We start from the raw sequence: 24,898 nt of genomic DNA, 5'->3' as shown, positions 1-24,898 counted from the left end.
GGTGAACGCTGAACAGATGACATTTGATCTGTTCTCTGAAGTAATTTGTGAATATTAAGCCATTATTGCAACTTTAATAATCTTATGTGTGTGTCTTTGTTCTTGTAGAAAAAATTTACCCCTGTGCCACACACCAGAAAAAAAATAAATGTCAGGGAGTTGCATTAAGCTATTTCACAGATATTTCACAGATAACACAATAAAAGCTCAACAAAAATATGCATCCACTAAACATTAGTATATACACAGAAGTCAGATTTGGGTCAGGAAGTGTTTTTTTCCCCCTTACATTTCTTCTAAATATGCAAAATTCCCATTCATTTATATGATACAAAGGTTAGACTTAGCTCTTTTAAACAAAAACTAATAGATGATGCCTCTGACTTTTTCCATTAAATGTGATGGTATGCCCTGCCTGCAACAGACTGCAGTTAATCCAGTACGTGCATGTGTTTTCCCCTGCACCAGCTCCACTAATTGCTTAGACGGAGAGTTGTAAAGTAGCCTTCAAAGAAAGTATTGTTACTTAAATGAAATAACTCAAGCAGCCGGGAAGGTCTCTTTACAAAAACAACTCGAGTACAAAAGCAGAAGGTCTAATAAGTAACTGCTAGAAGTACTGAGTAACCTATAGGACTGCAGTGGGACTTCATAGTACACCCAGCGTAGGAAGGGGAGTTTATCAGGAGCGGGGTTCTTTTGTTCCAAATTAAAGTGAAAAAACGTCAAAAGTCAGCAGATTGACCACAAAACAGTTCACATTTTGAACTTTAACAAAGTTTAACAAATAAGAAATTCATGACTGAATAAATTAAATATATATTATTTTCCTCAAATGTACCCGTGTAGAGGTAAAGTACTATTAAGTGTAGTTTGAAAATAGTCTGGATTAGGTTTGGACTAGGGACAAATCCACCCAACTTTCACTTGGAGTACATGTAACTTTTAAAGTAAACTGAACTAGTTTCTCCCCATCTGAGCAATTTGGTCCATTTTAAACCGCCGGCATTGTTTAAGTAGCCTTTAGGTAGGCCTGAGGCTGAGATGTCCATAGATGTAATTTTATATGTATGAGGTATTTCAGAGGCTCCAGGATTTCCCAGCAGCCCACAGACGCTTTCTTGACGGTATTGTAATGTTGACCTGATTCACTTCACTGCACCTGTTGGAGTGCTTGACGCTCCATCTGCTGCCCATTCACTATGCCTATATGTCAAGGGACGCCACTTACATAGCAGAGCCCCAGTTGTTCCTGGTCATACATTGTTGTTCAAGATTTCTCCAGGTTTATGATTGTAATTTATTTGAGATAAGGAGGATTAGATAGATGGTTCAGATAAAGCTTTTAAAACAATAATTCCATACCAGACAACTTACATTACTACAAATATTTAAAGAACACCTTGATCCTGATGTTTTACCCAAGCTAGAGGTTGCCTTTCTAAGTCAGTCTTGACTCATTATGTCTGGATTACTGTGTAGAAAACTAGTTACCTGCGATGGATCCTCTCTCTGCTCCCAACATGGTCTGGTCCTTGCGCCTGCGCACTGAGTGGAAGGTGGGGTGTGCGTATGAGGGAGGGGGGGGTCAGTTGGTCTATGCAAAGCAGGCAGTGCTCGTACAGCTCTGCATGTGCGAGTTTGGGGCGATTTTCGCGGAGTGCTGACCGGCATATGGAGGCTTTGCAGGCAGACGGTGTGAGTGCAGTGTGTGTAGGAGTCTGAGAGGGTGAGGGAGAGGGTGAGGGTGAGGGAGAGAGAGGGAGAGGGTGAGACGAAACCCGGGTCTCCATAGAGAGGACACACGCAGAAACGCACCGTGCGGAGACGCGGCGACCGAAGCTGGAGAATAATGCCGACTTCAGGTAAAGTTGCTTTTGGGTGTTTTAACGGCTTTAACGGTCCTGTGAGCAGCCGGTGGTGGATGACATGAGTTATAACTGTGTGTGTGTGTGTGTGTGTGTGTGTGTCTAAGACGCACGCGCGCGCGCGCACGCCGCTGTAATGAGATTAACCAGTAACTGTAGGTTTGGTTCACCCACAATTCCCCATTCTGTATCTATCTATATGAACCGACAGTGGAGTCAGTGTGACACGCCTGTGTGCTAACACCCGTTGATAATATTTTGGTGATGTTTTATACCGTTAGCTTATTAATTCAGTAAGAAATGACATTGGCCTCCAGGGTCTCTCTCGGGGTGCCGAGTAGTACTAGCCGCCTGTGTTTTGCTGCGGCAGTGGTGGATGGGGTAGTGTCCGTGTGTGCGTAGCTACACGAACGCGTTGTGAGGGGGGTGGGGTGGGTTTACACACGCTACAGTAATTTGGTTTGAGCTGAGCGAAGACAGTGTGTGTGGGATGCGGCTGCATGGCTAAAGGGCGTCCACGCTAGTGAACAGCTTGCTGTGCTGAATTTGTACAGGGTTCTAGCTACAAATCACAGAGACAGGCACCGCCTCTGCTGAACAGCCCGATCTGAGTTATTTGTATGGAATAGTAATGAAGAGAAGCGGATGCAATTATGAATGATCAGATCATACAGAAGTGTGTTATATGCACGCTAAAAAGAGAAAACCTGAAGATGTACTTCATGTAATTTAACTGCTTATTCAGCTACAATAAATACTAGGACACTGGTTCATTCATTCATAAGTGTTTATGTTGAAGGAACGTATTTTCTACTTTGGGTAGGTGAGAGTGGGGCTTAATAACGTCTTGACTAAATCATTTCAAATGGATTTACGTAGGATTACACCTTTTATACAAACAGCCTGTGTATGTAAGCTATAAGGGAGCTTTTCAGCTGAAAGTGAACTTTGGGCAAACCTGAAGACTTACCCTGTAGCTGCTGTTGATTGGAACAGTCTGGTGGATTGGTACAAGCACAATTAACTCAATGCACTCAATGTCTTGTGTTGTTTGAGCCAAAAGAGCTTTTCAACTTAAATGCTTCAAAATATATGCAGTCAAATAAATCTGATGTGAGATTTCTACTGTCCTCAGAGAAACAGTGGAATATAAATCATGTAAAGTATACTTTAGTTTACTCTGCTGGTAGTTTCTGAAGTATTTGGGGGGGGGGGGGGCATATACATGTATGTCCGTCCCCCCCACAAATACTTCAGAAACTACCAGCAGAGTAAACTAAAATATACTTTACATGATTTATATTCCACTGTTTCTGTGGTTAGTTTTAACCACCCCATGCGGAGCCTGTACTTTAGTCTGGCTAGCTCTTGCTGGAAGTTGTTTATGTGCAGAAATAGTCTTCAGGATATTTTTGAATAATATCTGTCAGTAAATGGCTAAAAGGGTTGACTTTGCTGTGGGCAAAAGGAATAAATAAGACCAGAAATGTATATATATATTTTTTAGAACCCGATGTGCCCTGATCTCCTATCATTTTTATAGGTTAAACGGATTAACCATTTTTTATAGCGTGGGGCGGGCATTACAGGCCCTGAATGTTGGACTCATTATTTTATTCAACTTCATGCAAAAATATTTATAATAATATAACTACTTTTAAATTGTACTTTTTATAATACTTTGCATATGTGGGCAGAATATAGTAGTGGTCAGTATGCCTTAACTCAAAGTATTAGGCCTATAATATGATTCTCAGTTACTGTATTTGTTTTATGACCATGCTGTCAATGCCATATCATTGTTGTGTTTTAGCAGATTTTTAAATCGATCTATAAACTGATCATATTCGCATCATATGCCATGTAATTTCCTTTTTTCTATGTTCTGTCATGCTTTGTATTGCAGATGCAGATATCACTGCACCTGTACCTCGCCATGCTGTTTTCAAGAGTCTATGATGTCCTCGTCTTAACCTGTGGACTTGTATGAATGAAAGGGGAAGCAGGAGTGGCTGATCAAAGCGTGCTCTGATCCAGGTCGGAGGTCAACATGCAGGCACTTATGAGGACGTCGTGAACAAGCAGGCAGTGTCCTCCACAGCAGGGGATGGAAGCAGATGACCAGCCCGGCCTACCTCCCTGACTGTCTGGGTGTGGTGGATATCCATTGGAGTGGGATTAGCTCGTATACTTTACACACCATTCCAGTCTTGCCTTGCTGTGCTCTATGAATTGAGGATGGAGATTTTTTGGCTGGATTTTTTGGTACCTGTACACAGTCCCTGCTACAGAGATATGGGGATGTTGTGGGTGCTGCTGGTTTCCACTCTGTTTGCGTCCAGTTCTGCTATTCTTATTGACGTTGGAAGCCACAGCGCATTCACCTGCGAACCCATTGGGCTGCGGATGTGTCAGGATCTCACCTACAATAGCACCTTCATGCCCAACCTGCTCAACCACTACGATCAACAGACGGCTGCTTTGGCCATGGAGGTAACTGGACCTTTCTTATTCTCTTGTCGCTCTCTCCTCCTGCTCTGCTTTCTGTGTGGGCAGGTTAGGGAAGAAAAGCTGAGTTGCCATGGAGCTTGTTGTGTAAGGTTTGCCTACACCGGCTTGCCTGAGTAATTCAGGCTGCGAGTGACAAATGAATATAAATGCCACAAAATGAATAATTCAGTCAGGGTCATATTTGTGATGTAAGCCGTGACAGGTAAGGTGGAGCTGTTATCAACTCATGCGTTCTTGTCTTCCATTGCAGAGTGTTTCACATTGTGCAGGTATGCTCCATTCACCTAGGTGATCTCATCTGTGACTTATTCCTCTGGCTCTGATGGTGTCCGGTCATCATTTGTCTATAGCAGATATACCAAAATAGGAATTGTGGGCCAGTGCTGATATCAGCCCATTTGTGACTACCTAGTCTTAAACCTAAATTAGCATTACTGAGAAGTAAATCGCAGATTTCTGTAGGATTACAAATGCAAACAAATTATTAGATGAGGCAATAGCCTCTGTAGTATTTCACAGTACAATACATATTTTATTAAATATTGGTTTCAAATCGAATAATATCTATATTACTATAGTCAGATGCTGTTGCTAATTTGTCTAAGTGATTATCCACAAATACACAGTCATCAGAAAATTATTGTATTAGGTGTTCGTTATAGGGTTAACTGGGCCACAGTGGCGTGTTGAGCTCTGTACCACTCACAAGAGTCAATTTTCCTCTGGCATCAATGACCCATGGGGCACCACTGTTGGGAGGCACTTAACATGATAGATGTCCATTTTTGGAACACCTTTACTACAGCAGCTTTAGAATCTCAGTAAGTTTCCGAAATGCTATCACCCCTCACCCACTGTCACAGTCACATCAGAATATTATGACCAGCTCAGGATGTCACAGATGCCATTTGACAGGGTTTGCTGCACGTATGAATAAGTGAGCACACCATTCAGTTGCAGCAGAGTGCAAAACGGTCATCATGTCCAAAAAGACATAATAAAAGGGGTACCGAGCGAAGGGTGGAAGCATCACGGAAATGATGAATCATTATGCATAAATAGCTGTAGATTAATATATTTATATATTTAGAGTGTAATGGAGATCTTAATAGATATCCTGTATTAATAATAAAACAGCCCAGGCAGCAGTGCAGTGTTGTATACTGCTTTGCTCCTGCCATCCTGAGCTTGGCTCAAGAGCAGAATGCTCACTGAAGGATGTTTTATTCCGGGTACGGAGGGGGGTAGGCTAATGGTGCCAGCTAACATTCTTCACCACTGCTAACTGCCTCATAATCTGTGCTGAGGCCTACAATGGATGGATTGATTGGGGGTGCTGAGTGATTCTCTTTCTCCCATTACTGCAGTCAATTAAGCCCAGCGGAGAGCGTCCGTGTCTGCCCTGCCCTCTAAAGACACAACAGAGTGCCCACTGTCAGATGACTACGGCTTTGCACGGTCACGTGATCTTTACTGCAGAGTTGGGTGGCAGGGAGGCTCATGCCTGTCCATCTGTCACAAGTGTTCAGTATCCCCTGTGGATCTGTATTACATCACGCTGGAGATGTTCTGCTCGCTCAGAAACCAGAGCCAGAGACCAGCCGGGCCTGTAATACAAACCCTCCCCCTCTAGTATCACTATAGTGCTATACAGTGATAATGGAAACAGGGGTGTTTCCACCTTGACAGTACTTGGTGAGATATCCTGGCTCTCCAGTGGGGGTTTCTGCTCCTGCTATGTCTTGGCTCTATCAGTTCATGCTTTTGGCTGAAGTTCCTTCTATTTGTCTTTAGAAAGCAATGGTTGGTAATAGGTCAGTACAAGATACTGCTTTGACTTGAGACTTTCACAATACTGATATTGCAGGTATTGCAATGTGCAAATTATGTTTTTTGATACAGTATAAACAACTGACGAAGAGTTTTCATTTTTGGTTTGATGGAGCATTCAGCATTCTGCCAAAAATAATACTTAGGGGTCTTAACAGCATAGAAATTCTACATCAATTGTGGCTTTGTAGTGCTACAGTTGAACACATTAGCCACTAGCTCACACAATAGCCATTAAACAGTATGAAACACTACAATGCAGTGTGATGCATTGTGTCGTTACACACCTCTGCAAGACACAAGTGCTTTTTCCAAACTGTATTTTTATTATTTTATTTTATTTATGATTCATTTTCTAAAAAGGATAATTCTGTGTTTTTGGTCCTAATGAAATCCAGTATGGCAATCAACAGTATGTGCTACATTTTCTTTTCTTTTCATAATTATCTTTTCACTTAGCCTAAAGGAAAGCGTATTAATTGGAGAGTTGAATTGGGCAGTTTAATAAGAGAAGTTAATGAGGTTTCACTATTTGAAATAAGATATTGTGTCTATGTGATTAGAAAGAGCTTAAAAAACATACACACAGGTTAGCTATGTGTTCGGTTCCTAGGTTGACCTGAATATGCAACCCTTGAATGGAAACCAGTATGCACTAGGCTCAGTAGGGGGACATTATCCTCTTTACATGCAACCCTGAGAACAAGTACCAGACTGCCTCTGACCTCAGAAAGCTCAATCTAGGTCTTGAAGGTTTTTAAGGGTGTTATTGTTAAGCCTACGGTTTCTATAGTACTGACATTCTGCAGATCACATGGTTTTCTGCATTGCTTGTCATAAAAATAAAGATCATATGAGGCAACCTGTGGATTCGACAAATGCAGATGAGATTTTTTTCATCTCCTGCACTACCATGACCTTTTACCATCACCAATCATTTTAAATAAGCAGTGGAAGTGATTTAATACACACAACATTTCCACCAACATTTCCTTCCACCAACATGGCTGTGGAAAAAAAAAACTGTTCAGCTCTGATTTTGTAAGGTGGCAGCTGTTCTACAGTAGTTGTGAGGTCAGGCTCATTGTGTGCAGGCCGCGAAGAGAGATCATTTAGACTGGCTGTTAACAGGGCAGTGTGGGTAGCTGTGTGAGGTGATGAGTGATGTGCTAAAACAGCATGGATCAGTTTCTCTTAGCAGGCAATAATGCAGAGACACCATTGATTTCCTTGACCATACAAAGAGTCCTGTGAACCTACAAAATTAGCAGTTACCTTTGTAAAGATTATATTTTTATATTAATTGTAATCAAATCCTATTCACACTTTTTGCATTCATAAACATTAACAGACAGGCATGTCATCTCTAGAATCAGTGTGGAATTTGCAGCTCTTTGTTTGTCCAACTGGAATTTGACTGGCTTATTGGGGTATATGGAGTACTTTCCATAATTCAGTGTTCAACTGCTCAGCCACTTTTATGAAATTACCACAAGTTATTATGTCTTGTCACTCATGATTGATGCGCTAAACCACAAAATTATAGTTTGTCAGAGATCATGCCACTCAGTCAGTACAAGAGCAGGAAGTTTGGCAACCTTTGGCCAAATAACACATTTGGTCATGTCTGAATGGAGTAGTAAAGTACTAAACACAGCCTTTGTAGCTTATCTAACACAAAACACAATATTTAAGCTAATTCTAATGCATAGTTACTCTCTGACAGTCAGTACTTAGAACCCCCTTTTTAAAAGGGTGCAGCTTGAACTAAACATCATCCTTCTGTTTTTGTGTTTGAAATTCCCCCTCTTCTTTGCCAGAGGCCTCTAGTTCTGAAATATTTTTGGGACATCTTGCATGCACAGGTTGTTGTAAGGTCTATTCACAAAACAGCTGTTGTGTTTAGTTCATTGGACATGAGGGCCTTTGGAAAAGCTTTAGTTAGTGTGTGTCAATGTGTTCATGGTGTAGTGGAAGGTATGTTTTGGATCTTTATTGTGTTGTAGAAGCCACCCCCAGATAGACCTTTTGATCCAGGATTTGCTGGTATTTAGAGGAATGTAGCCTATGCCACTGGTGGCAACACAACTCCAATTTGGAAAAGCCCTACTGGGTCCCAGTAACAATGCATGCAAAACCCATTCATGCCTATCTGGAACCCACCAAGCCCCCCTTTCACCCTTGTGAGCCACATGAACATGCTGGCTGGGAAGGTTGCACACCCAAGAGTCATTTGGCCAAGGGTGCCCAAATGTTCCCATACAACTGTATTTATTTTAGTACTTATTTTCAGTGACTTTGGTGAATTATTCAGTACCTACTAATCTACATAAAGAGACATTTTGTTTTGACAATTTCACATTTTAACTATGTTCCCAAACACATCGTTTCAGTAGGCAACAAGTGTTCAGCATATGTGGAACGTCTTTCAATCCTATTGGGAAAGCATCCCAGGTGGCTCTTTATGAAGATGCTTGAGAGAATGGCAAGAGTGTGTAAAGCTGCATCAAGGCAAAGGAGCTGCGCTTTATTAGTCCTGACTTGAGTGTTGATGGATGTTTATGCAAGCATTTTTATTAGTCATCTGTACATCTTGTCTAATTTTAATATTTGCAGTGTTTAAAAGTTTCATAGGTAGCCCTCCCTCCTGCAGGGCTTACAGTGCATCCGCATGTGAGCTGGACCAGGCAACCCCCCCCCCCTTTTAAACTGGTATGACGGTAACTATGGAAACAGCACTTAATTGTGCGGCCACAAAAGGACCTGCATTACTACTCTCAGGAGGTGGTCTCTCCTAGTGACCTCCAACCCCTGAGGATGAGGACTCATCAAAGCCCTTCTCTTTAAATCAGCCTGTTTTCCGCATCAGCAGTTGTCATGGCAGCGCCAGTGGAAAGGCAGAGGAAGAATGCAGAGCTGAGACAAGTGGAGTGGAGGAAGACACGTCCAGGAAGAGAAGAGACTGCTCGCGATTCAGCCATGGCTGAATGACAGGAGATGGCGAGAGAGGGAGTGTGGGAGCTGCCTGTCCTTTCTTTCCCCTTTTTCTTCTTTAAGACTGAGAAAAGAGCGAAGATTAAGGAAAATAACTCTCTGTTTGGCCAGTTTTCCCTTTCAGGCCTGCCGGGCTTTTCACAATTGTGAGCGAGAGCGTGGAGGGCCGTCCGGAGCCAATCGGTTGGTGAAGATGGCGTTTATCTTGGTTGGACAGACAGGCTGTGTTTTATTCTCTGTGTGTCTGCATGCTGCATTTAATTCACCCTGACTGGAGCTACCAGCGGGTTGCCATGTCACTCACATGGCTCCTTCCCGCCTTGTTTCACGTCCTCGTTTTGGAGCTCTCAATCAGTGGCGCCCTGCCAGAGAAGTGCACTTTCTGTCCCCGAGACTGAGCCAAACCTGTAGCACATGTCAAGACAGTTTGTGTGTGCCATGGCCATAACACAAGTTTTGGCAGATTAAATCGTTGCTGTTTTGGCCCAGAGCTGTTCATGAATGAGTGCATCCAAGAAGCTGCACTGAGACAGCCTAATGTTACAGTGAAGGTTTGGCCAAAAATGTAGGTAACCTAATTGTGCCCTTCCCCAACTGTCAATCAGCTAAGACTTTTGCTGTTCGAAGTTTGCTAGTTTAGTTTTGCTGAAGTGTGTTTGTGTGTGTTTGATGCATAATTAAAGATTTTCAACAGTGTCAGAAACCAAAGTCTTAATAGGTACTTGGTGGTTCCTGTGTGTGTGTGCGCACGCAGTGATTCAAGCATGCAGTTTTGCACAGTGCTAATGTGTTGTTAAGCCTCCATGTATTTGTTAGATGGATTAGCCTGCCATGCTTCAGTTCAGAGCCAAAGAAGGTAAGATCTGACAGCAGGTCTTCTGTGAGTTAATACATTTGGTACAAGAGGATTTTTTTGGTGTTTTTTAAGCCATAACTTTAATAATGAATCTGACAGTATTCTGGGATGGAAGGGTGGGGCTCTTATATAAACACACTGTACCACTTTCAGAGCAATTCACTTCAGCAAGCGAGCGAGAGAGAGAGGGAGAGAGATGTACATCTCTGCTGCTTGAGGGATAACTTATTTATGTCCTTCTTTTGCAAACTGAAGTCAAACTGAAACATATTTAGCACAGGTCCACTTCTGTTTAAGATTAGATCCATCAGCTTTAATGACCTCACAGGTCCAGTTAAGAAGTTGTCATGCTTTATAATGTGTAAACTGTCACCAGACCCCCCAGATTAAGTGATTGTAAGATGCACATGGATAATTAAATCACTAGAGGCAGTTTAAGGAAGTGTGTGGGTGGCAGTTGACCATTGTACATGTATAGCGGAAACTCAGTCACTCAGAACTAATCAGACCCTTACTGGCACACACACACACACACACACACACACACACACACTGCTCAGTAGAAAATGGGCGACAGGTTCTCGGTCCAAAGCTTCAGCTTTGCTCGGCTTTCCAATTCTCAGAGTGGTCGACTTTTTTCTCAAACAGGATTTCTACGGAAGTTTTCCACTTTCAGCAGCAGCCCAGTCTGACTAGCTTTCCACCTGCACAGTTAGAAAGCTGGAGGGTGAGAGGAAGGGGGGGGGGGGTGAGATGTTGCTGCACAGAGTGAAGCCCCACAGTCCTCTCTGTCACCAAGGATGAGATTACTGAAGCTGTCAGTCAAATGTTGGGCAGCCCAGAACACTCCCCATAGCCTTTCTCTCTTTTTCAATGTCTCTCGCTTATGTTTCCCTGTCCAACTTTTTCTCCCCCTCCATCCTACCTATAAGCTTCAGAGTGAATGGCAATAATGGCTGCAACCTGATAGCTGACCTGAATGTTTCCCTTGATTATACAGTTCAGACTAGAATTGCTGTATGGGATAGCTATTTCACCTCACGCACATGAGCAGGCTCATGTAGTCCAGGAAGCAGCAAAAGCACGCAGTCCTACTCTTAAGGCTGGAAGGGCTTTCAAAGCTAACCTCTAAGCATTGATTCTTTAAATAAATCATGGGTTAGACAGAGGGAAAAACAGGCAGAAACTTAATCTGCCCATTGAAGTGTTTGAAGAGGAGTGGCTGCTGGCGTCTGAGACACAAAATGTGTTCTTTTTCACTCCTGCCAAGAAACCCACCTCTTCCCCCCCGCTGCTCCTCCTCCGCAGTCTGGCCTGCCTGGCATGGCAGTGCTGAATTCAGAACCAAACGCTGCAATGTTTTAATTACCCATTACCATCTTAGGCACGGAGATTAAGCTAGATAATACGCCTCTGTTTGCATTTCAGAAATATAATGAGTCAATCCAAATCATTTTTCAACCTTTCTTTGTTATAAGAACAATGTTTCCCACATACCTCACATGAAGTATGATGTAATTAGTCACAGTGCCAATCAAAGGTTTGGTAATACCTGAGTGTTTTTGTTTTTTTCCCTTTAATTTGTTAGTGTAATTCAGGCAAGTATATGAAATTATTTCCAAACTTATATCGAATGACCCCAAACAAGTCGTTTTTAGAAGCCAACAAAGATGTAGCTGTTGGAGCATAACCTCCATCCAAAAAAGACAAAAAACATGGTTGTGTTATGCTATTTCTGCTGTGTGAGCATGAATGGCTGTGTGTGGTAACGTGCAATAGACTGGCACCCTGCCTAGAGGGTATTCCTGCTTTGCACCCAATGATTTCAGGTAAGCTTCAGACCAGGAAGAAGCAGATAAACAGAGATGAATTGAATGTAAAGTGAATGAATCAATTAATGAATGTATAAAAATGGCAGATGCCCTTACACTGTGTGATCATCCCATAATGAGTGGACTAATAGAAATGCTCCACAATTAACAAAATGCAGCCATCAAGGCTGATGTATACATTATTTTCAATTGCAAGCTATGATATTAATCTTTGAGATAAAGGTTACACGTTCACTTTAATGCAGTTTGTCAGAATTTGACACATACTGACGAGAAAGACTAACGCTAATGCATTGAGTGTGTCTGCAGCCTTTGAACGGATAGGTCTTACAACACAGTGCTCCTGAGGGTGGGGGTAGGGTTAACTGGGGCGAAACCTCAGCAAGCCAGTGTGGACAGGAGGGTGGAACACTTTTGCCCCCTGGGGTTCACTTTCCACTGACAACACTCAGCAGCAGTCTGTGTACCAGTGATACAGTGGACACACACTCTGAAGCACCTGCTTGTTTACTGCAAACACAGCCAACAGTACAGTGCAGACATCAAATATTGAGGCCAAATGTCCTTTAAAAGCTGTTAGGTGGGGATCGAGGAACATGCATGAGTGGATCTCACAATGCTGGGACGCAGCACATAAGGGACTCTGTGCTACTGTTGCATTCTCTTTGGAGCTGCTGTCTCCTAAAAGTAGCACACTTTTAATACATTTTGAAACAGCCGAGTCTTCTTTTCCCAAATGATGGTCGTAAAAAGCCTCTTTTGATCTTTCCCTCCTCCTGTTCCCGACACAATCCATGTTTGTGAAACATAGCATTTGCTTGGCTATAATGTTAGCCTAGTAATCAGAATGTCAGGCCTGAAGAAAGGGAATTAGTTTTATTAGATGTTGAGTTGTTTTCACTGCATATATTAACTCTAAAGATGTATTAACATCACTCATGCATGCTTTAAGACAGCCTAAGACTTCCTATTGATCTCCAGTGCTCTACTTTCACAACTCTCCCTGCTATATAAAGATAGCTGGGATTTTACACACGTGTGTGTCAGAATGAAAATAGATTTTTACGAGTAATGTGGTGCTGTGCATGAGAACTAAGGATTGTTTAGAATTGTCCCAAATCTCACTCTGCATAAAGAACTGTTACTACTTGTTAGCTAGTGTTTCTGGGCCAGATGCAAATTGCTCATACCAGTACTTGAAGTCTAATCCTTCCATTTACTGTTTAGCATTTTAAAACAAGCTCATACAAGTTCATGCATGCAAATTCAGTGACCTTAAGGCCTTTAAGGTTTCATTCACAGAAATACTAGGTTGCTTCATGTATTTTAGGTTGTATACATTATTGTTCACTAATGGCTAGTGCGTTGTCTTGAGCTTCAGGCTAGTGCGTTGCCTTGGGCCATTTATAAAAAAAAACAGCGGTTTCAGTGTTGCTAAGAAGCCAGTCGAAAAGTTGAGAGAAGGGATGGTGAAAGGATGGTTGACTAGAGTTCGCTTTTAGCCTAGCACAGATCACCATTTGCTTCCCCAGCTTATGCTTCATTGTGCACTGTTTTAGAGCTCCCCCTGGATACTGACACCAGCCCAAGGTCTGGTCCATGTAGAAGCCTGTATTCCATAACTCGCAGAGTCTGGAGTAGATATGCTGCTATCTGATGTTACACATATCAACATTATGTTCTCCTGAATTGACCATTGCATTGAACCACATCACAGCTTCAGCTGTTGAACAGCTTTTACTAGTGTCCTGTGTGTGAATTTTGGCAGCGTAAATGTATGTCAAGACTGTTCTGTAACACTTTGGGGGGTTTGGAATTGGCTGTATTTATTTTTAATAAAGACACAGCAGTGTTGGAGGCTTTCAAAATTGAACTTGTCCAGAAAGGCACATTTAAAGGCATTTTCAGGCATTAAAATAGTATGCTTTAAAAATTATTTAGACACCACAGTTTTGTCAAAACACTTTACATATTTTGTGAATTTAAATAACCCTGCACCTATGTAATTTTTGCATGTACAAAAAAATGAGCATTGTAATCCAGTCAGTATTCTGAAATTGGACCAATAAAACTAATTAAGTATTCCTATTTATTGGTGAATATCTCAACCAATGTAATGTGTAGTTTCTTTTCATTTATTTCATATATGCTACAAATTAAATTCAACATTCAGAGTTGTAAAAACCTTCTGTTGCCCATAAAGACCTCTCTCCACAGCGCTACCTCAGCCATGAATAATGCACAGGAGATCTGTATTTCATTTCTTGTTACACAAAACCCTTCAGCAACTGCAGTAGCCCCGTAGGCCTGTCAGTCCAAGGAGCAGTGAATGCTTACAGACTGTAACTCTAGAGCAGGGAATGAAGTGCCATAGTGCCGCAGAAAATGAATAGAACATGAGTGTGGAGAGAAAATGCCAGAACTGTCCTCCATCCTAGTTCTACATCTTTGTTGTAGTGGTAGGCTTTGGGTATTGGCTCTCATGAAGGCTGAAATCAGCCTGTCATGTTTCTTTTGATCTCTGTTTAATCCAGCTGCCCCAGGAGCCCACTAAATATTTGACGACCCCTGTAAATATTGAAGCGTTCTTTCTGACATCTCATTTTCATTCTGTGAATAAAAAGTTATTTTAGTACTCTAGTTTTAAGGTCAGACACATTTTCTGTGCTGAGCAGCCAGATTTGTGGTGGAGGCTTCTTGTTGTGGAAATATTTTGATTAGGTTCACATGATGTTAAAATGTTGGATTGAATTAAATTTGAGAGGAATGTATTGAGAGAATGGTAATTGATGACCGCTTTGATGGATTGAAGTAGATTTTGTGTGTGTGTGGTGGGGGGGGGGGTGTTTTCATGTCCCTCTGCACCCCAGCCAGTGGTCCGTTACAAAGGGCTAGACCCCAGCAGGAAGTGCATGTGTATTGGCTGGCCCCAGGTGGAAGGCCATTGTTGGCTCCTCTAAAGATTTGCATGTTAATTCCCAACTCCACAGCTGCTCTGTCTCCCAGCATGCACTGATCTCCTTGGGGACACAAAAGCGCAGTGGAAGCCGCCCATAGGCTAGAAAGGCCGGGAGTGAGCGTTGGGTTACAGTATTGAACTTCTTGCTACTTTCTGTCACTGGCACGTCTGCAGACAAGATGTTTTCATAAAAGGTCTTGACAGTTATTCTTTTCAGGGATAAATACAGGGAGCACAATAATGACTCAAGAAGCAAGTATCTGTAAATACAGGATAGCTGAAATTGCCCAGCCTGACTGTACTGCTCAATTTACTGTAGACAGTAGACATTGTGAATCTTCATGGCCTGCTTTATTGTACATCTACACATTTTATTTGTAAATTATTGTTGTTGCCAGATCCCCTTTACATTGTGTGACATTTTAGGATTTGAACAGCAGAAATGGTCTGGGGTGACTTAAATTAAAATTATTATTACATCAACTTGCATTTAAATTAATACCACTTTTGCTTGTCCTGTGGAGCATGCAAAAGTTATAAGGCTTTGTTACAACAGCAATAAAAGTTTGTAGACACTTGCTAATCTATTTCTTTTGTAATCAAGGGTTTTAATAGAGGTATTCTCCCCCTTTGCTTTTGTACATTTGCAGCTGTTACATGCAGCATAACTTGACTGGCAATACTGCACATTATCATGCACCTCTTCACAAACCTTTTTTCTTCTTCTTCATAAATAGCCATAAATTCTCCAAGTATATTTGCCAGGCAGCCAAAAGACCTCATTAGTTCCACTACACTAGTCCTGACAACATGCTGAGAGTAGTTATGAGAACTGTACTACTGTCAGTTTTCTTTTTCTTGGAAGAATCTAACTCTTTCATCTTCTCTTTCTGTAGCCCTTTCACCCCATGGTGAACCTGCAGTGTTCTTCAGACCTGAGGCCTTTCCTGTGTGCACTCTACGCCCCTGTGTGTATGGAGTATGGCAGAGTGTCTCTGCCTTGCCGCAGTCTGTGCCTACACTCCAAGAGAGACTGTCAGAATCTCATGGATATGTTTGGGGTGTCCTGGCCGGAGGAAATGGAGTGCAGCAGGTAAAATAAGCCGGGTATGAATTTTGTCTTTAAACGTTGTAAATTGCTATGTTGTATATTGCAGTCAGACTTAATAATATATTATTTTCAAAATAGGTTTAGAAAATGTAGCACACTACCCCAAAGAGCAGCTAAAACAAACAGAAAAATAGTGGTCTAAAGTTTCTTATTGTACATTACACTTAACGTAACGTATTCCACCTGTGCCCCCAATCCCAGGTTCCCGGACTGTGACGAGCCTTACCCTCGTGCTGTAGACCTGGTGACAAGCACAAACACTACTGACCAGTCCCCTATGTCAGTGCAGCGAGATTATGGATTCTGGTGCCCGCGTGAGCTGAAGGTTGAGCCTGAGCTTGGCTACACCTTCCTGGGTGTGCGAGACTGCTCTGCTCCCTGCCCCAACATGTACTTTCGTCGCGAGGAGCTGGCCTTCGCCCGTTACTTCATAGGAGTCATTTCCATCGTCTGCCTATCAGCCACCCTCTTCACCTTTCTCACCTTCCTCATTGATGTCACACGATTCCGCTACCCTGAGCGGCCCATCATCTTCTACGCCGTGTGCTACATGATGGTGTCTCTGGTCTTTTTTCTTGGTTTTCTGCTGGAGGATCGTGTGGCGTGTAATGCAGCCAGTCCAGCTCAGTTTAAAGCCTCCACAGTGACCCAGGGCTCACATAATAAAGCCTGCACGCTGCTCTTCATGGTCCTCTACTTCTTCACCATGGCTGGCAGTGTGTGGTGGGTCATTCTTACAATCACCTGGTTCCTGGCTGCGGTGCCCAAGTGGGGAAGTGAGGCCATCGAGAAGAAGGCGCTGCTGTTTCATGCCAGTGCCTGGGGCATACCTGGTTTGCTGACTGTGGTGTTGCTAGCCATGAATAAGATCGAAGGTGATAATATCAGCGGTGTGTGTTTCGTGGGCCTTTATGACGTTCACACTCTTCGCTGGTTTGTTTTGGCCCCCCTGTGCTTGGACGTCCTGGTTGGAGTGTCTCTGCTCTTGGTCGGGATTGTGGCTCTAAACCGGGTCCGCATGGAGATCCCCTTGGAGAAGGAGAACCAGGACAAGCTGGTGAAGTTCATGATCCGTATTGGTGTGTTTTCTGTCCTTTACTTGGTGCCGCTGCTGACCGTGGTGGGATGTTACCTCTATGAACAAGCCTATCGCTCTGTGTGGGAGACCACCTGGGTGCAGGAACGCTGCAGAGAGTACCACATCCCCTGCCCTTACCAGGTAACAACACTGTACTATCTCATCTCTCACAAAGACCATACTAACATAAAACAGGTGATCCATTGACACTTGTTTCATTCATTGCTTTCATTGGTATCGGGGCAAATTTACAATTAACCCATAGAAGAGTAAATGCTGTTGTTTTGGTTTATTTTTTGGCTGGTTTTCAATTTGTTCCCATGTTAAACAACCACTAAAAATGTGGAACAATACACTATATGGACAAAAGTATTGGAACACACCTCTTAATCATTATTTTAGTCCCATTACCACAGGTGTATAAAATCAAGCACCTAGCCATCCAGTCTGCCTTTACAAACATCTGTGAAGTATGGGTGGTTCTAAAGAGCTCACTGAATTCCAGTGTGGTACTCAAATAGGATGGCACTATTGCAGTCAGTTTGTGAAATTTCTTCCCTCCTATATTTTCTACCATCGTCTGTGAGCAGTATTATTGAAAAGTGGAAGCTTATAGGAACCACAGCAACTCAGTCACAAAGTGGCAGACCATGTAAAGTTACAGAGCTGGTTCAAAGTCTGAAGCACATAGTGCATAAAAGTCACCAACGCTCTGCTGAATTAACTGCAGAATTTTAAACCTTCTCTGGCATTAACCAATCACCAAACACAATGAAGAGTGTCAGGTGGAATGATATAAAGCACACTTTCAGTGGACTGTGGAGCTGTGGAAACAAGAGTGTCATGCTTTATCTGGCAGTCTGATGGTCGAGTTTATGTTTGGTGAATTCCAAATCCCTGACTGTATTGTGCTAACTGTTAAGTTTGGTGGAGGAGGGATAATGCTATGGGGTTGTTTTTCAGGGGTTGGCCTCGGCTCCATAGTTCCAGTGAGGGGAAATCAAATGCTTTAGCATACCAAGACATTTTGAAAATTTGTATGCTTTTAAAACTTTGTGGAAACAGTCCAGAGAAGGCCAACATGACTGTTCTCCAGTTGTAAATCAAGGTTTACAAAAGCATGGTTGGGTGATTTTTAGTGTGGAAGAATATGACTGGCCTGCGCGGAACCCTGACCTCCACCCCATCAAACCACTTAGGGATGAACTAGAACATAGCTTGCAAGTCAGGCCAGGTCTGACTTCACAAATTATTTGCTAGACAAATGGGCAAAGTGGTCCAGGTGTTATAGCTGCATAGGTGGACCCAACTCCATATTACTGACTTTGGATTTAGAATAGGATGTCTTTAAAAGCTCCTGTAGGTGTCTCAATACTTTTGTCCATATCGTGTATAAAGGGTGTTGTGGTGGTGGTGATGTTGTTTCCACTAAACTGACAGCTTGGAATAGTTTCATAATCATTGAATATTTCAAGACCTACATTTCTCAAAAGGCAATCTAGTTAGGACTTCTTTTGTGCGGCTGGGTGAAAAGCTGGTGTGATGCGATACACTGCCGTGACACACTGGGCGTTTACGTTACCGTGTAACATTAGACTCTCGGCCTTTCTCACTGCACAATAACATAGTGAAGCAAGTGAAGCTGGGCGTCACGTGGCCTAGTTACTCACTTGCTGTCCCCAGCCCCGCGGGCCAAACACTGTTTTCCTGCTTGGCTGAGTTTTTCATATACTCCCACTCTCTGTGCTTTGCCTACACAGAACTTACAGCTTTAATTATTAAGCATCTGATCCGAGCTCCACTCCACCTAGGTGTAGGTGTATTGGTTTGATCTGAGCAGATGTGAGGATGAGGGGGTAGGCAGAGAGTGCATGGGTAAATGACTCTTCTTATTTCTTCTGCTTTTCCCTTTGCACTCTCATCAGTTGGAGGCTTGTTAGGTCACGCTTTGCTGCTTGCATTGTGTGTTGGGCCTCTGTAGTGGTTTGGAGAAGAGCGCAGAAAGGAGAGAGCTGTTTGATGTGGTTTTAGTGCTGAGATAATAATGAAGGACAGACTTGTGTCCACACACAACAGTAGTATGATTAGAAGGTGGTGATGGCCTGTCATCACCTCTGCTTTTTCAGAAAGAAGAAAGTGGTTTGCGTACTGGCCTGTACAGCACTGTATCAGTGCCTGTCATGGACATGGTGAGCGATGCAGCTGTTCAGTATGCTCGGTATACGGTGATTCGCACCAGGGCAGAAGGTTCAGCTCAAAGACCCTGTTTACACTTGGTCACCTTGGTTTACACCTGGTTATCCATCTTGAGTATTAGGATTACATCTGGGTTATGGTTGCAGCAGTATACTGGTTATAGGTATACCGTGGTATGAAAACTGGTATTAGGGGCGGGGGGCATGCAACCGAATTAAAAATGCAAAAGAATCCTACCAATCGAATAATGGAGAAATTCTATTATGGTTATCTTTTAAGATAAATCTATAATGAAAAGAATTAGCTGGAAAGATCTTTCTTATTTTTTTCTTATTCATTTCATTATTTAACATATGCTTTCATTAATACATAGTTTTAACTATAGAAAATATTTCGTTTGACCCCCCCCCCTCAAAAAAAAAAAGGTTTTTATTGTTCTACGTGTCAGTGTATAACAAGGAACAATTGTGAAATACTGTGATAATGTAAAACCGCCACATAAAAGTGCAAGTGTAAACGCAGCCAAGTGGATACAAATCATGCAAATCAAAAAAAGTCATGCATGTATGCTGTTGTATAGTTAAAACAGTATAAGTAACCATCTGTAATCCTGATAATAATTACTTAAATATTTTTATAAATGAAAATAATTTAAATGAGATATTTCAACCAAAAAATGTGCTCTGTTTATTCTACTCTGGAAAAGCAGAATACTTAGATGACTCTGGCCTATAATGTTAAAATTTTATTTTTTATGGGTTATGTTTGGGTTTATCTGGCACCAGCACTCACAAATATGTGCGTAAGCACTTGAACATTGAATATCTGGCACATGGTTCCCTTATGCATATGGTGCATCCCTAGAAGCAAACTTTGGACACCAAACTTGTCTGGGCTCATCGACTGCAGCTAAGAGAAACCTGTGTAAATTAGAATTTTTCTGTGAACAGTCGCTTTAACAGTTTCATGTCTCACATGGGTCTGAGGTGATGTCAAACAGAGGGTGACACATGGTCTATGTGTTTTTTGACCCTCTTTGCTTTTAGAGAGCACTTCTAGCGTGTGTGTGTGAACCCAAAGAATGCTTCCAAGCTAAGGAAGGGCTGGGGGGGTTCCACTTGCATTCCTGCAACAGCTGCTAATGCAAGCAGAGCCCAGCTAACAGGGCATGGCCTAATGAAACCGTAAACTAATAAATGTGGTGGACTAGTTGGGATTTGGATAGTAACGGCTAATTAATAGAAATGCACTGAATCATTTAGCCTGTAATTTAGCCTGTATTCTATGAGAATTATATAAGCCAGTGAGTAGTTGACTGTGTGTGTGTGTATGAGGGAGATAAGGTCTTAGCCGCTGGTCCTCATTTTATACTCTGTTTTCTGTCTCACTGAAGCATGTCAGTGCTCAAGAATTCCAATTTTACTCCATGTCATTAGATAGTTCCCTCTGAAGAGCCTTCAGCTATGTGTGTCTGTGTGTGTCTGTGTGTGTCTGTGTGTGTCTGTGTCTACTTTGGACACGCATAGAAAAACAGGACTAAGCCAGGCAAGTCAGTGGTTTTATTGGTATACAGTATAATGGAATATGGGAACATGGTGAGTAAACTAATGTGTGTGATAGTGTTGTGGTGCTGAGTGTTTGCTTGGCTAGCCGAGTGTCCAGGTGCTTTGGCGGAGTCAGAGTGGGGGGAGAGGAGAAGAATTGGTGGAATCCATTGTGGGAGCTCGTGCTGTGTTTGTGTTCTAAGAAGAAGCCTGAATTGTCTGAAAGCACAGAGCTGTGCAGTCTGAAGAAGCTCTCTCACACACTGAGCTTTTAAAGAAGAACAAAATAACTGCAGTGTACCGAAGTGCCTGTGTAGGTTCAGTGCCTGCGTGCATGAAAAGCTAATAAATCATGAAGAGATTTACCACCGAGGACATGACGAAAATCTCACAAATCTTTTGCAAACCAAACAGCGCATGTGCTGATTTAGCGTTAGGTCAAGTGAAGATAAGAATGTAACCAAAGTGCAGAGAGACGCGAGAGTGAGCGAGAGCCTTCAGGCAAAAGGAGCTTACTGGGTCGTGAGTGAGAGTTGGGTGAGGGACAGGCTTTTTGAAAATGACCTATGTTTAATGTGTTGCATGTTTGTGTGTATGTGTGTAGGTGGAGCAGACCAAGAGGCCTGACCTGGTTCTTTTTCTGATGAAGTATCTCATGGTGCTGGTTGTGGGTATCCCGTCCGTGTTCTGGGTAGGCAGTAAGAAGACCTGCTTTGAGTGGGCCAGCTTTTTCCATGGCCGCAGACGCAAAGAGTAAGTTCTGTGTTTTTGTCCTGTGTTTTGTGGTTGTAGCAGTTTAAGCAGTTGAAGGCTACTGACTTAATGATCAGCACAACAGCCTGGTAGTCAGTCAAGCAAAGTCAGTTTGCTTCTTTGGCCTCAAAATAACTTCCATTGTTTTGATATGTACTGAATGTCTGTTCGTTTCTGTGGATACACAGTACATCACCCAACATAACAACCTGTATTCACCTTATTTACCATGACAACAATGTACTGCGTGTTAGAACATCCGGTGCAACAGAGGATCCGTTCATATAGATTACTACCACAGTGAAAATAAACACACAGTGAGTAGTACAATATTCTCAGTTAGAGGGCGTCACAGTTATTGGAAGGAGAGGTGAATTTCACTTGAACAGCCGAGTTATGAACACAACACAAAGATCAGAGTGTTGTGGAGCAAATTTAACTTATCTGACAGCCGGAGCTTCACAACATCCACAAAATGGTAAGAAAGAATGTACAGAAGTTTGGATGGGTGTTTTAAATTTTCACCTTTAGCCACAGACGCAGGTCCTCTTCTTTTGGAAGGCGGTGGCTGGTTATACGGGGCTCCCCAATACGTCATCTTTTTGTGTTGTGTTGGAAAGCTCCTTAGCTATGCACTAAATAGCCTGTTGGAGTGTTAGGTTAGCGTAGCCAGCTACTTCATGATCAGTGTCCACTGCAGTCGCTAGCTTACTTCAGACTACATTCACTATTGAATACGATACGACCATAAACAATTTGACACGGAATAACTGGAAATGTTACACAAAGGTGGAAGAATAGAAACTCTAAAGTAGACGTGGTGAAAAAAGGTGAATAAGCAAATCTGTTTCGGATCACTTAACAACTGGTTTGAGGCCTGTGTGATTATTTACACAAGTCTGGTGACCATTAGCTTTCATTATTAGCTACATTATCCTTCTAGCCTGAGCCAATCTAGGTAAGCTTCATTTGTTCAAGCTGAAAGCCCCCCATTAGATTTACTCTATAGGGCGCTTATGACCTTAGTCTGTAGGTACTGTACCTTTTCTTTCTTCTAACTCCTCCACCTGTTCCTCTCTCCCTCCTCCACTGCAGCAGTGCGGTGAACGAGAGTCGACAGGTTCTGCAAGAGCCCGATTTTGCTCAGTCTCTACTGCGCGATCCCAACACACCCATCATCCGCAAATCGCGTGGCACCTCCACACAGGGCACCTCCACTCATGCCTCGTCCACGCACCTTGCCATGCTGGATGACGTGCGCAGCAAGGCTGGCAGTGTCCACAGCAAGATGAGCAGTTACCATGGCAGCCTGCACCGCTCGCGGGATGGCAGGTGAGTCCCAGCGGTCGAGATATTTGTGTGTGTATGTCAAGCTGAGTTTGAAGGCCAGATGTGAAAAGTGATAGAGTGCATTAAGTAATTATCAGGAAGGCTGTGTTCAGACTTGTAGCACGGAGTGATCTCAGGCTACGCCTTTTGTGAAAAGACTGAACTTGGTTACCCTCTTATTTTCCTCCCACAGGTACACTCCAACCAGTCACAGAGGCATAGAGGAACGCCCACCCTACGGGAGCATGCCTCGCCTTAATGAGCAGCTGTCCCATCACAGCAGCCTCCACCGCCTCGACAGCCAATCGCGGCACAGCAGTATGCGGGACTTGAGCAACGCTCCGCCCGCTAACATAACCCACGGTTCCAGCATGAACCGCGTGATGGAGGAAGATGGAGCGAGTGCATAATTAGACGAGAGTTTTGTTTACAGACACTGTCTTCAGTGTTGCCTCAGGGCTCAGACCCAAATACTTGCGTATAAGAGACCGCTTGCTCTGCAGAAGCATGAGAAGGTGCTACATTGAAGACTCCACACATCCTGGACCTTCACAGCTCCATTCATCACGTATAGGAGCACTGTCACAGAGGACTAGAGGTCTTTATGTCCACAGAGTGGATTTGAGACCATGCATGGCTCGTGCTACACCTCACACCTGTAGAACACCAGATGCTTGCTTTGATACTGTGAAGTTCAGAGTGTTTGGTTGGTGAAGTGAGTGTAACGTGATACAGCAGCACTACACTGCCCCCTGCTTAGTGACTGTATTGTGGTGACAGTTTCTCGGGAACAGTTGAGGGTGGGAACGTAAAAAAGGGCAGATTGCAGCTGTCCGCAGGCCGGAGACGAAACGTCTCATCTTGCTGACCCACGGATTGCCCCCCAAACTCCCCCCTTCCCCCATTAGACCATCTACACCCCCCCTCCAAGCAGATCTGTATCCCAGAAACTGGAAGACTAGATGAGGATCCTTTAGCTCTCTGCTTTCTCTGAGTCCATGCACTCAAAGGGTAGATAAAAGGAAGAGGGAGAATTTTTAGCCAAGGTTACCGTGAACCTTGGCAGTTCTGTGCCTCTGGCAAGGGATTGCATGTATCATTTTCTTTTGGTAACGTGGGAATGGGGAAAGGAAAGGCTTTGGTCATGCATTGGCTCGTCTGGTGTATACAGAACATACACGTAAGTTACTGCAGTACTTCTCAAGAACAATGTACCAGAAAACCTCACCACCACCGGATGTGCTTAGTCCTTCATCCCCTCACTCCCTGCTGTGCCTACCTCATCAGCCCAGAGGTCCCATGCCTGCCTTTCCTGAGATCTGACTGAACATTCTGCCTATGTTGGTGACTTTCTTTTTCTCCTTAGTCTGTTTGCAGCACTCTATATGCAAAGAGCTTTGGAAAAACTGTCCTCCCTGCCTGTTTCTGTTGGTCACTTCAGTATGCAATGTGTACTCCTACTGTAATACCATGGTAATTGTGCAACACTGTAAAAGGTTTCTCCGTCCAGACTGACCTACCTATCTATCTGGGGCAGAATACAGAACTTGATACACCTGGAGTTATTTATATCAAGTTATAAATATTTGGTATTGTTGGACGTTTTCTAATTAGCTGCACCAAGTCAAGCATTCGTTAAAACGTAGCTAAACTGAAATATTGGGGTTGTTGTCCCCGAGTGCTTTTGTTTACTTGTTGAAAAAGAGATTTAACGTTGTGGTTTTCAGTGCCTGAACAATGTGACTGTGGACCTGAGCTTTGTAAAATGGCCACGTTTTGTGACAGCTACTACTGAATACTGCTTCTCTAGTATCTTTGCCTTCCGTCTCCAAAGTACGCTCAATCTTTATGCTGAATTCCTTTTGTCCATGTTGTACAGCCTGCAGATTTTAGTAGAGGGAAAAAGATTTAGCACTTTAACAGTGGTTAGCTGTTATGTTGAATGTGTATAGATGTCCTTTTCAGTTCTAGGGTCATGCAAGATTTCAAATAAAGCTTTTATAAAGAAATGAAAAGGTGGCTGATCAGTTTGACAGT

At 42.9% G+C, this 24,898-nt stretch overlaps 1 protein-coding gene across 2 annotated transcripts; it reads left to right on the top strand.

The window, feature by feature from the left end:
* Window positions 1-1,586: 1,586 nt before the first annotated feature.
* Window positions 1,587-24,876, top strand: fzd3b (frizzled class receptor 3b). 2 transcript variants are annotated; one of them, XM_072689355.1, is made up of 7 exons: window positions 1,587-1,865; window positions 3,775-4,361; window positions 15,747-15,943; window positions 16,163-17,180; window positions 21,384-21,532; window positions 22,631-22,864; window positions 23,055-24,876. In XM_072689355.1, the coding sequence occupies exons 2-7, from the start codon at window positions 4,107-4,109 to the stop codon at window positions 23,269-23,271; spliced, it is 2,070 nt and encodes a 689-aa protein (XP_072545456.1). In that variant the 5' UTR covers window positions 1,587-1,865; window positions 3,775-4,106; the 3' UTR covers window positions 23,272-24,876. The 2 variants fall into 2 exon arrangements, with proteins under 2 accessions (XP_072545456.1, XP_072545455.1); XM_072689354.1 differs by having other exon boundaries at window positions 22,628-22,864.
* Window positions 24,877-24,898: the final 22 nt, after the last annotated feature.

The sequence above is a fragment of the Salminus brasiliensis genome, chromosome 10 (assembly GCF_030463535.1).
Source record: "Salminus brasiliensis chromosome 10, fSalBra1.hap2, whole genome shotgun sequence".
Classification (NCBI taxonomy): Eukaryota; Metazoa; Chordata; class Actinopteri; order Characiformes; family Bryconidae; genus Salminus; species Salminus brasiliensis.
Note: the sequence above shows the minus strand (reverse complement) of the source record. Positions and strands in the feature narration are given on the sequence as shown.